This window comes from Telmatherina bonti (genome assembly GCF_933228915.1).
Source record: "Telmatherina bonti genome assembly, chromosome: 9".
Lineage (NCBI taxonomy): Eukaryota > Metazoa > Chordata > Actinopteri > Atheriniformes > Telmatherinidae > Telmatherina > Telmatherina bonti.
Window position 1 is genome coordinate 14,796,032 of NC_136627.1, and position 12,423 is coordinate 14,808,454.

The 12,423-nt window shown below is 36.9% G+C and overlaps 1 protein-coding gene across 1 annotated transcript; it reads right to left on the reverse strand.

Moving 5' to 3' along the window:
• Window positions 1-457: 457 nt before the first annotated feature.
• kcnj5 (potassium inwardly rectifying channel subfamily J member 5) lies at window positions 458-11,482 on the reverse strand (the record flags this gene model as incomplete). The annotated part of the gene is made up of 3 exons (XM_079246564.1): window positions 458-843; window positions 8,503-9,376; window positions 11,420-11,482. 3 exons carry the CDS (start codon window positions 11,480-11,482, stop codon window positions 458-460), a joined length of 1,323 nt encoding a protein of 440 aa, XP_079102690.1.
• Between the last annotated feature and the right edge of the window lie 941 nt (window positions 11,483-12,423).

Sequence of the window (12,423 nt, forward strand, 5' to 3'; positions counted from 1 at the left end):
GTAGCATCACATGTTTGGAGAATGGAAGGGTATGATAAAAATATGTCAAAGCAAATGTCTAATTTAGGTAACATCTCAACTAATGGTGCTCATCAGCACAAAGTTTTCTGAAATTTGAGACTGGGCTGTAATGTAATGCAACTTAAAATAATGAGTTATAGGAGGTTGTAACAATTATAAAAGAACAATCCAAACCACCTGCCTTTAAGAGTAAATATATTTGTTTATATATTTATATTGTAAATGTGTGTTCCTGTATGTGTACATGTCTACGAAATCAACCTATACTATAGATTGACACTCTAAGGAAGAGTATTGCATGAGTCAAGACTGGAGAAAAAATGTTTGTTTTTTTGTCTCCAATAACTGCAAGGGAACAAGCCGGCCATTGATTAAATTAAGCATGGTATTGTTCAGTTTTTCCTTTTTTTTCTCCCTCTTTTACTTATGTGACCTTTCAGTCAGGCAGTCCATCCGCAAGGGGTGTCTCCTCTAAAGCAGCAGCTGAGCCATTGGTCTCTCCCCTGTCACCCCCTGAATCCCTCTCCTCTGTCTCGTCATCCTGGCTTAATGGATCCTGTTGTGACAGACGGTTTAAAGGGTCAAAAGTATGCGTTTTGGGTTCAGGGCTGAGGAGTGGCAGCTGAGGCAAAAGCGGCTCATCCCGAAGCTTAGCCGCTAGCTCCTTGGCGCTGCAGGCGGGAGTGTTGGTCTCATAGACATCATGGAAGTTATTGTAGTCTACCTCGTAGAAGCCCTTCTCCAGGGATAAAACTGGGGTGAAGCGGTAGCCCCATAATACCTCAGTATCCAGGTATGAACTCCGTGCTTGGCATGTCATTCCTGTGACAGATGTAGACAGGCATATGGGTTTCCATTCACACACAAACATTCATAAATATAACATTAGGAACAAGCACACACACATAGTGGACAAGCAAGCAAACATGCACATGAAGAGGAAAAGAGAGGGGAAAGGAGAAGACAACATTAGTTAATTATTCACAATGTACAGGAATTATATGCAGGAACTACAGCATATCCCTACACATCGAGAGTCAAAACTTTAGTTAAGCTTAAAAAAATCAAGAGCGGTATTTTATTTTTCTAATTGTATGCACTGAAGGGCTCACAGAGCAGATGCTAAGTGAACTGTTAGGAAATTTATATATTATCATTTGTTCATGACTTATCTTTTCTTTTATCATATGTTAAACTTTTGAGATTACTTTAACAAAGATTGATTCTTTCTGGTGAAGCAGGGTGCCTCATGCTTAATGAGCTTGGCTCACTCAGACATACCATCCTATTGTTATCTTTGCACCTCGTGTTTTACTCATGACTTGCTTCTGGTAGTCTGTTAAAATAGATGCTTATTGTTTTAGCAGCTGCAGGAGTAAATGAAGTTAATACTATACATTAACTGGAAAATGTGTGATGAACTCATGACATGTGTCATGCCATTATCTGTCAAATAAAAAGCCTGAGCAGAGGAAGAGCAAGCGAAGAAGACAGTTAGGAGTCTCTGTGCGAGCTCTGAGACTGTTCTCTTCCCCTTTGCAAAGGTTACACTGAGTTCTAAGTCCGTGTCTCTTTCTTTATTTTACATGTCACAGGGGTTTTAAACCTGACATGAACAAACACAAAATGTAATGTCTTATTAAAAATTTATTCTGTTAATGAAATAAATAGAAATGAAAAAAATGTTAGATGTGTTTGCTTAAACTTGACTCAGATGTGAAAAAACAGAAAAGCAGAGCTTAGTTTAAATGCTTCCAGTTTTTTATTGCAAGATAGTACTTATTAAATATGCTGGCAGAGTTCTTCAGCATTTTCGTAAACCCTACCTTCGCGTAAGCTTTTTTAAAAACCATTTAACAGTGTCATAAGAATGGAAACTTTCATATACTCTAGTGGAAACAACACAGTTTTATTCATAATTTAGTTGCCCCCCATTCTTTCATTTTAATGAATTTTAATGGGCAACAGAATCAAAGAATTGACACAGACGTTAAAATTGTAAACTGAAGCTTTAATCTTGTTTGGGAAAATGCATTTGCATTGCAGCAGCAAAGGACTGGAACTCCCTTCAAATTTCCTTCAAACTTTCACTTCTTCCATCAATTGCTACATTTTAACATAAATTAAAACCCTCCATAGCAATCTGTTGTAATTACTGAGCCTAAGGCTACGTTCAGACTGCAGGGCTTGCTGCTCATATCGGATGTTTTTGTGAAATCCGAATTTTTGGAAAGTCCGTTCACATTCCCGATCAAATGTGACTTGTATGAACCTCGTGTGCACCAGAAGCGTCCCGCATGCGCAGAAGACACGGCGACATGCAGTGAGCGTGCGTGTGATGTCTTTGTGTTTGTGGAAGTAAATATGGATGGCTGCAGAGCATTTGCTATGTTAAACGTTTTGTTCAACCATGAAAGTTAAAAAAAAAAAGTTAAAATTTTTTGTCCAACCGTAGCCACAACATTGTGAATGAGTTCGTTTTAAGGAGACGTTTACGGAAAATGAAAGTAAAAGTTTTGGTCAAGGCCTTTTGTGGAGCTGTGGCAGCAACAACTGTAGAGAGAAACATTTGGGTACGGAGTCGCAGTCAGGATTGGTGGGAGAGTGATGTGAGCGCATTTACCAATAAAGAGTTCATAAACAACAAACGCAGAATGACGTTTGTCGTGCGTCAAGGACGCGTTGGTCGGATTAATGCGACCTGACCGTTTAGACTGAAGTCGCATGGCAAAAGATCAGTTACACATCGGATTTAGGACCACATATCCAAGCGGCCTGGGTCGCATTAAAAAATATAAGATCTGTGTCGTTCAGACTGTTAAGAAAAGATCGCTTACAGGTCGCATAGGGGCAAAAACATCGGATTTAAGTCACTTCAGCCTGTAGTGTGAACATAGCCTAAGTCTATCCACGTGTTCTACCCACATGAGTCACGACTGGAACTTTCTCCAGTTGTATCTTTCATTTGTCATCTTTATAAAAAATAATCTTGTACAACTACTATCATGAGCAAGAATAATTTCCTGTCACACTATTGGTTAAAGGGAATCTGAAGACACGTCTGGTTTTTATATTTTGCCGATGGGCTACAGTGTTGACCTTGCAGAGATATATGTGCAAATTTCTTCTTTTGGAAGTAATATTATGCCTTCAATCATATGCTAATATGAGATATTGTAAAGTTTACTATAATAATACAGACCTAACACCATAAAACAAGTTAAATTCATTACCTAAGATTTCAAATGAAACAGTTGTACTCAAACTCTGGTCATATAGCTGGAGGGCACTGCTGAGTTGACAAAGTAAAAGAAAGTTTTGCATGACATTGCCTTGTTCTTGGACCTTCCTGATGTTACTAAAAGCAAACAGGAGAAGCTGCACGAGTTATTTTATGCTGTGAGGGAAAATGTTTGCTGTTTCTTTTCCTCAGTTGTAGATTTAATACTATATGTGTTTTGTGTACAGAGTTCTATCCTAAAACTCATGTTAAGTAGCGTTGCCTTTGTCAGCCTGTATGCTGAACCATTTATTTAGCAAAATTAGTTGTCAAAGGAATGATGGAGGAGTCATTTACTGAATATACAGAGATACATGTGTACTCTCAATGAAGAGGTCAGAAAGGCACATTATTTCAGGCTAAAAACAGTTTTATATTTTTGCATTGAAAATGATTTTAAAGACAAGCCAACAGGTCAAGCAACTCAGTGAAGGTCAGATTTGGGACCTAATGAAAAAGAGAGCAGACATCATTTCAGAATTTTTTTAAGGAATTCAGAAACTGCTCGGTTCTTATGTGAAAATGATAAACGCAGAGTAGCAGGATGTCTGCAGAACTTAACTGAAAGTGGTACTAAACAGTTTTTATAACTAGGATGTAGAACTACAAGTACCTTCATACGATGTTGAGCTAAATAAAGTTTTATAGACAGATAATGGCCAGACCATGGTCTTGTTTTTATGTTTGTTACTTGCAATATGAGAGAAGACAAATGTAAAACAGTTTTTCGTTGTCATTCTGCAGCAACTTCCACACAGCTCAAAGTACTCCTTAAGTTTTGGACATGATGGGAGCTAGCACTCAGTGAACTCACCCTGGAAATGGTCAACAGTTATTTACCCAAATCTTCAACATGCTTTGAAACACTTTTATTGTCAGGTACACTTCCACGAGCACCATGTTTTTGTGGCCAACGTTGAGGCCTGCCTCAACTCGACAGAAACAGGCATTGGTCTTGTCTAAAAGAAGTTTTACTAGAATCACAGGGTTCCTGATGCATTGTTGATAATTTCTGTTATGCTACTTTTGCAAGCGTTACAGTTTGTCACTTTAAATAATTATTTCTTTTAAGCTTAATTTAATTATTTCAGACACACATCTGTCATGGTTCCAACTTAAAAACCGTAACTTGAAATGTCACCTCATCAGATGGCTTCCCTGTGACCACAGATGATGCTGTGCCATTTTATGCTCATTGTTACTTCTAAATAGACATTTACAACTTTGGCACAATTTTAGTGTAAAATTTAATGCTGACTATTCATACATCCAAAATAAAATAAAATAAAAAAAAAAAAAAATATATATATATATATATATATATATATATATATATATATATATATATATATATATATATATATATATATATACATATATATATATATATTATATATATATATATATATATATATGCAAATCATCTATGCATTGTGTCCAGAATGTCAAGATGTCATTGAAAGATGACACCTTGCTTCAGTGGCCAATTTCTGTTTTCTGAGAATTCCCTGCCCTCCACCCAGCATCTACCTACAGACTCTGACTATGAACTCTCCTGTATGTCAAAGTTCTGTTGTCACTGGCTGTGCTTCGTTTCTGAACTTCACAAGTTCCTGCAGGTAGTGACAAAGATATAGCCTAGAGGTCCTCCATCAATATGCCCATTCATGTGACAATATTTCAGAGTTGGCCTTTGAAATTTATTTTAATAATATTATCTTTAATCTGTGCATGTATATGTTGGCCAATTTATAAATATGGGAATATTGTTCAGTTGTTACACATCAGAGATGTAGTTCATTATAAAAGAACATCAGTGTTCTGTTATTGTTCTTAGTTTCCCCTCAAGGCATTTTTGCATGCTCTATGCTGAACAAGCTCAGAAGTCATGAATAGCTTGGTTGCTTTAATTGATCAATTCATCTACTGTAAAAAACAAAACAAAACAAAAAAAACAAAAACAAAAACAAGCAGCACTTTAATCTTGTAATTTTTCGTACATTAAACCTGAAAATGAGAAGCCATGCCAAACAGACACACAGATATGTGACCTAAAAATGTGCTCTAGGAAGCAAAGCTCATGCCCTACCCCTGCACTAACTTTTCATTTTAAAAGCTGGATCAATGCAAAGCACATGAATAAAATCAAGAAAAACCAGATGAAAAGCTAATATAAGACTTGCATGGGAAATCAGGCATGATCATAAGATGCAACATTTTCTGACAGAAGTTTAATTGTAATCCTCTGGTTTAATACTGATGTGAAACATTATTGCTTTATACTGACATGTGAATATTTTCACGACTCTTTCCTAATACAATACAGTAACATTTTCCCTTTCTTAAATAAAATATCACCATTTTATGAAGTTATTCTCATGACCCATCTAAAGGTCTCTCTTCCATTTGATTTTCCTAGAAAATATGTAAAGCATAACAATGTGCAACAAAAATAGTGGACTGCACTGTACTTGATAAAACAAAAACAGAGGCTTTTTGAATTCTGAGAAATGGCATGGAACTGGTTTTGTTCTATTTATAGACAATTTACTGCAAAGGAACCTGGGAGCAAGAGCTTAAACTCACTATCTTCACTTTAGTGACATTTAATCATGAACACGAATTTTGTTGTCGGAAACACTGATGTACCGAACTGAGTTTGAACTGTTGCCAATATTACAACAAACAACAAACTCCCACTTTTTTAGCGGACTTGGAAAATCACTTTTAAATGCATCTATGCATGACTGTAATGTTTTCCATTAAAAAAAAAAAGAAAAGAAAAACCCCGTAATATTGTTAAAATAAATACTGCAGCATAAACCTGTGTACTATGCACACACACACACACACACACACACACACACACACACACACACACACACACACACACACACACACGTATATATGTATGTATGTATTTATATATATATATATATATATATGTGCATATATATATATGCATATATATATATATATATATATATATATATATATATATATATATATATATATATATATATATATATATATATATATGTGCATATATATATATATGCATATAAAATTCCCTGTTCGCGGTTTAAGTCCTTACACTTTATTCAAGAATGGTATTTTATCTATACAGTAAGAGCAAAAAAAAAAATGAAGAAAGATTGTAAAAAAGCCCTGAGTAAATAAAATTTTCATAGAATTAAATTCATTTTTTGTCTTCGGTAAAAAATGGAATCTGCATTCCTCTGTTTTCCTTGGTAGCAGCAATAATTAATGGTCATACAAACCCTGAAAAGAGAATGACAGTTTCTGTCGATATTGCAAAAATCCTCGAGGCAAATTGGTTATCTGCTGCACCAGGACATAAATGTAAAAGTCATTTAACTTGACTTTGTGTCAGCTTTGCTCAGTTTGGTCTGGCCAACGTCACGGGGAAGTAAACACTCTTAAGTTATTCATTTCAGGTTTGTATTCTTGTACATTTTATACCTAAGTTTTTGGTTTTTTCTTTATAAATACCTTTTTCCTTGCTTTTGTATGAAAAATGCTTTACACATAAAGTTTGATTTGATTTGATCGGATCAGTGGAAAGTGGGGGAGGGCTAGTGTGCGGTCAGATTAGCTTGTTGCCTTGAGGTCAAGGACAGTGACGGCATAACCTCGGCATGATGCCATGATGTTCTTTCTGAAGCAAAAGGTGATGTCATGATGTGAATCAAATACCCATCAGTGTGTCAGAAACTGCTTTATAGAGAAAAGAAATGGAAAGGAAAACAAACATGAAAAAAAGGAAACGAAGCAGAAATGTTCAGAGCCATGCTTATTATCTGAGTTAAAAAACAAAACAAAAACCTTACGCTGAATGTTTTATATTTTGTTCTGTTCAGTTCCTCAAAAAGGTCTCGAAACAATGCGTATTATGCATGGAAGGAATAAATTTATACATTTCTTTGGGTTATCATGCTGTAAAATCATCTGTGTTCAAAAGTTTATATTAATTTAGAGATTAACAAATTTCATGTAACTAATTTGCACGCTTCAACTAAACATTGAAGCGTGCATGAACATGACTAACTGACATAGACCTGCTCATAACACTAAAGTTGCAGTGTGTTTCCCAGCCATTCACTTCAGCATTTGTGAGGGAAACAAGAACTTTGTGGAACTTTACAGAAACACTTAATCGAGTGTGGCCCATAAATGTAACTAGCCTGAAGCTTGGCCTTTACCCAAAACAAAAACTAAAGGTGTGGGTAGCCACAAATCCGTCATTAGTAAATAAACAATATCAAAGATATAACCTTGAAGTAGCAACAATGAGGATGAGGGCTACAGTGAGTACAGGGGAAACATCTGAATAGTGGTTATAGATTTCAGTCATCTGATCCAGAGACGCTTAGAAATGGAAAGGTGAAGCTCTAATTGCAGCTAGAATGTCTATGAATAAAACAATAACCGGCTGTAATAAAATAATAAGCTAAAAATCCTCATTAGAACTTGTTCAACCTCTGAAGTGAAATGCATTAAAGTAATTTATGCCTCACTCAGAGTCAATTATTATCTTTTCATTCACCCATTAAAACATTTTCAATCTGCAGGTTGCACATACAAGTATCCCTACCTTTAGTCCTCTTTCCATTTCCATCCATTCATTCATCCTCTTAGCTCTGCCCATGCATTCCACATTTCCTCCAATTTCATCTTGTTCATGCATCGCTCATATCCTCCTGATTACCAGGAAAAAAAAAGTGTAACTACAAATGTCCACTACGGAGGGACATTGCTTAAACTTTTAAATATTGTGGTAAAATATAGTTATATTTATCTAAGAAACAATTGAATGTTTTTATAAGATATTCAATGAAAATATAACTACAAAATTTCAAGTAAAAATCAGCACAAAGAAAAGTATTATGCACTTTTGCTCTTCCCATAAAACATGCTTGTTGCAATGGAGGCCATTTTTCTTGAAGAGAGAAAGAAAGTTCACAAAGCCCCACCCCCACAAATGAGGTACCATTTAAAAGCACTAAATGTCCTCTTTAAAGACCAAAAGGTGTTAGTTCAGTAGCATTCAGGGAGATGAAAATATTTAGGTTTACAAAGGTCCTTCACAGAGGACAAATTTGAACTACTGGTAGTCAGGAGGATATTTTGTTCCATTCTACATTTCACCCTTTCATCAAGAAACCCCAGTCGCTTCATACCTGTGGCCTCCACCATGCCCTCAAGGATAACCACAATCTCGAACTCCTCCTTCTCCATTTGAGCCATAGACATTTCCCAGAAGGGACTCTTCTCATTAATCTCGTGCGAAATGATGAGTGGCGACACCAAGAACAGCCGGTCATCTCCCGTGTCAAAACCGATGTTGATGTCAGTCTGGTTGAGCGGGATGAACTCCCCCTCTTTGGTCTGCTGTGAGCGGATCAGCTTTGCTCGAATTGATGCCTCCACAATGTGAGAGTTCCTCAGATCCCCCACCCGAAACATCAGGCACATCTTGTTGTCACGCACCGATATGACAGCTTTGTGTGAAAACATGAGAGTCTCGGCGCGGTTCTTTGGCTGTGAGATCTTGACAAACATGCATCCCACCATCATGGCATTAACAATGGAACCCAAGATGGCCTGCACCAAAAGTAGTATAATACCTTCAGGGCATTTTTCTGTGATCACACGGTAACCATACCCAATGGTGGTCTCTGTCTCAATAGAGAAGAGGAAGGCTGAGACAAAACTGTTGAGGTTCTCTACGCAAGGGGTCCAGCCCTCCTCGTCTCCGTGCACCAGATCTCCACGGATGAGTGCAATCAGCCACCACAGAAAGCCAAAGAAAAGCCAGTTGATGACATAGACCAGTGTGAAAATTAAGAAACTAAAACGCCACCGTAGGTCCACCAACGTAGTGAACAAGTCGCTGAGGTAACGATAGGTCTCTTGCACGTTTCCGTGATGAACGTTGCACTTGCCATCCTTCTGCACGTACCGCTGCCGTGGCTTCTTTACTGGGTCAGAAATCAAGTGGGTTCTCTCAGTTGAGATCTGAGGCTCCCTTAGATGCTTGGGAAGCTTCTTCACCTGAAGATGAAGAAAAAAAGAGTGGCAACATGAGAGGAAGAAAGCGGGGCAACAATGCAGACATGCACAGACAGAGCAAGAAAAAAGCAGTTGAAGTTTTTCTCCCCGAGGGTTTTCGCCACACTAATTTCGCTCAGTTAATATTTCCTTCACAGCTATAGAGTGTTTGCATTGAAGGATGAAGATGTTAACCTATTTTATGTTGTTCGCGTTCAGCCTTTGCAAAATTTCCCAGCTCAGATGTGGGCTGCTGGTGGCGAGGTAAATCGCATTAGGAACAGTTATAAAGTCACTTCTGTGTGCCGCTTGACCCTGACATTGCAGATGCCAGTTTATGCATGTATACGGTGGGGCAAAAAAAAGAAACAGAGTAAGGACATAACAAGAACACAAGGACACCCAGGTCCTTGTTTATGCTGGCCCTGGTCCAGTGAGGCGATCTGGCTCCACAGCTGTGTCCTGTCGCTCTCCCTCAGCCCATGTGTTCCCTCTCATTGCACGCTATGGGACACTGGCAAGAAACAGATCCTGCCCTAACAGACTCCTCATTGCCATCCTTTGAAATAGGGGTATCTGTCAAGGTGACACTGTGGAATACATTGTTACATCAGGATTCATGCGCTTTTATGGCATTGTGTGTTTTAGTGCATGTAGATTAATGAAAAAAAACAAACCAAAACTCTGACTCTGGTAGAGCATTCAATCAGGGGTTAGAGATAATTTACAGTTCTTTGCTCTTTTTCTTGCACCGAAACATACATGAAGACATACATGTACCCTGTGACAAAAGTAAAAAGGGGATCTTTGAAATAATCCCATGAGACTTGACCTAATTGGCGGTTTCAGTCTCTGTTGAAACCTGAAATACATTAAGTTGAGTTGGAAACAAACAAACAAAAGCCGTATATGTTCTGAAAGTCAATGGCAAAAATTGAACACCTGTGATCTACTTCTCCACAGTCATGCTAATATCACCAGGAAAGTTACAACTTATTGTGCTTACGCCAACCACCTCTCTGTGCTATCACCAACAAGATCACTCTCCCAGTTTAGCCGACAGAGGAGATAATCTAAACTACACTGGCCTCGCAACACATCCAATTGTTAAGGCTGCAAAATAAAATCTGGCAGACAGGTTTATTAAAGGTAGTTTTATTGAGATGTCAGGGGAAGTTTCACAGCTCTCTTGTATATGATTATACACGTTTGGCTGGGTCTGCATGTGCCTTATTGATTTTCCAGAAATTGATTTTAGCTGATCCTTGTTTAAAGAACGTTTTGACTAAGGGGAATTGAAAGACAATGCTTATTGACCTGCATCACAATTAGTGGCTTGATGACAGTGTTTTGGACCACTTATTACAGACCATGCCTAGGGACATTGTGTAAAGTAAAGATCCAAATCACTTTCAATTCACCCTTTTGTAAAGTGAGACAATGCGTCCAGGTGCTTTTTTTTTCATTGTAATCAACTCAAACTAAAAACAAAGCCATTCATTTCTACACTTTGGGCAGGTCTAATTGAGTTTTGGATACAACTGTCTCACGTAGTGCTGCCCATCCTTTGTAGTCAATATTCTCCCAGGGGTGATGGTCCATAAACAAAGTCATTAGTTGTGTCTACATGGCAGCAGTAAGTGAAAGGGTTTCTTTCTCATAGAGCCTTTCTGGTTCGGCTTGAGTAGGCCCCATAAGATCTAATCACTTTGTAAACTGGATCAGATAACAAACATAACCCCACCATCTGACATAGGCAGAATATTCTCAATCAAATCAAATTATGCTATGATCTGCATTTGTGAAAAACATCTGGCTATATCTTTACAAGCATTAATAGACATTGCATAACAATGTCTCAACAATAATCTCAAACAATAATCTCAACAGCTGGCAACCTGTGTTTCTGTCACAGTCTGAGTTCTGTCCAACCTCTTTAATCTTTATGTCCCTTATCTACAGTATGTGTCACCATCACATTATCTACCTCATCTCATCTCTAAGTTGCAGAAATACTGTTTGATAAACCATGGCTGTGCAGTTTACCTGTGCAGGTGTTACTCCTATTTCCATGTTATGGTCCATGAGGACTCTAGAGTCTCCTGCCATCCTCAGCTGACGCTCACCTAAGGGACATAAGAAAGTTATTCAGTCATGCATATTTATTTATAAAATATACTTTTTGTGATATAAAATAGATCAGTGACCAAAATGCTCTTCAGTTTTTCGCTCATTAATAGAAAATCAACCTGTTATATAAAACCCTGTAAACCCAGGCTAATCTTTAAGTGTGAACATGTTATTTTATTGTTGTTACATACTCTGTACATTACTTCAGTTTATTTCCAATATTTGTTAGTCATTAAAATCTGAACTCACAGAAATGAAAGAACAATTCAATTCAATTAAACTTTATATGTATAGCGCCACTTCACAACAATGTTGTCACAGGGCCCTTTACATACACAAATCAACATACACATGATTTCGAGCTTGAGATATTACGCTACAAGCATTTAAAGATATCCATAGGTATAGCACAGTCAAAGAAATTTGGAATAGATCTTTTAGACGATGTTGTACTTGTAGAACTTCTTTTAAAGTTATTCTGTGTTTGTACATATGTATGTGTGTGTGTGCATAGATGTGTGTGTGTGTGTATGTATATATATATATATATATATATATATATATATATATATATATATATATATATATATACATATATATATACATATATATACATATATATATACATATATATACATATATATATACATATGTGTGTAAATGTGTAATGTGTATATGTATATATATATATGTGTATGTGTATATGTATGTGCGTATATGTATACATCTGTAGGTTGTTTTTTCTTTTTGTTTTTGGGTTATTTATTTTTTTTTTTTTTTGTTTTTGTTTTTTTTTTTTTTCCTTTCCTCTCCCTTTATCTCTTTCACTTTTCTTATGAGGTGTTTTCTCTTCTTTCTCTTTCTGTCTTTCATCTGTCCTCTCTGGTCCAGCAGTACAAACTCTATAATTCAAACAATAA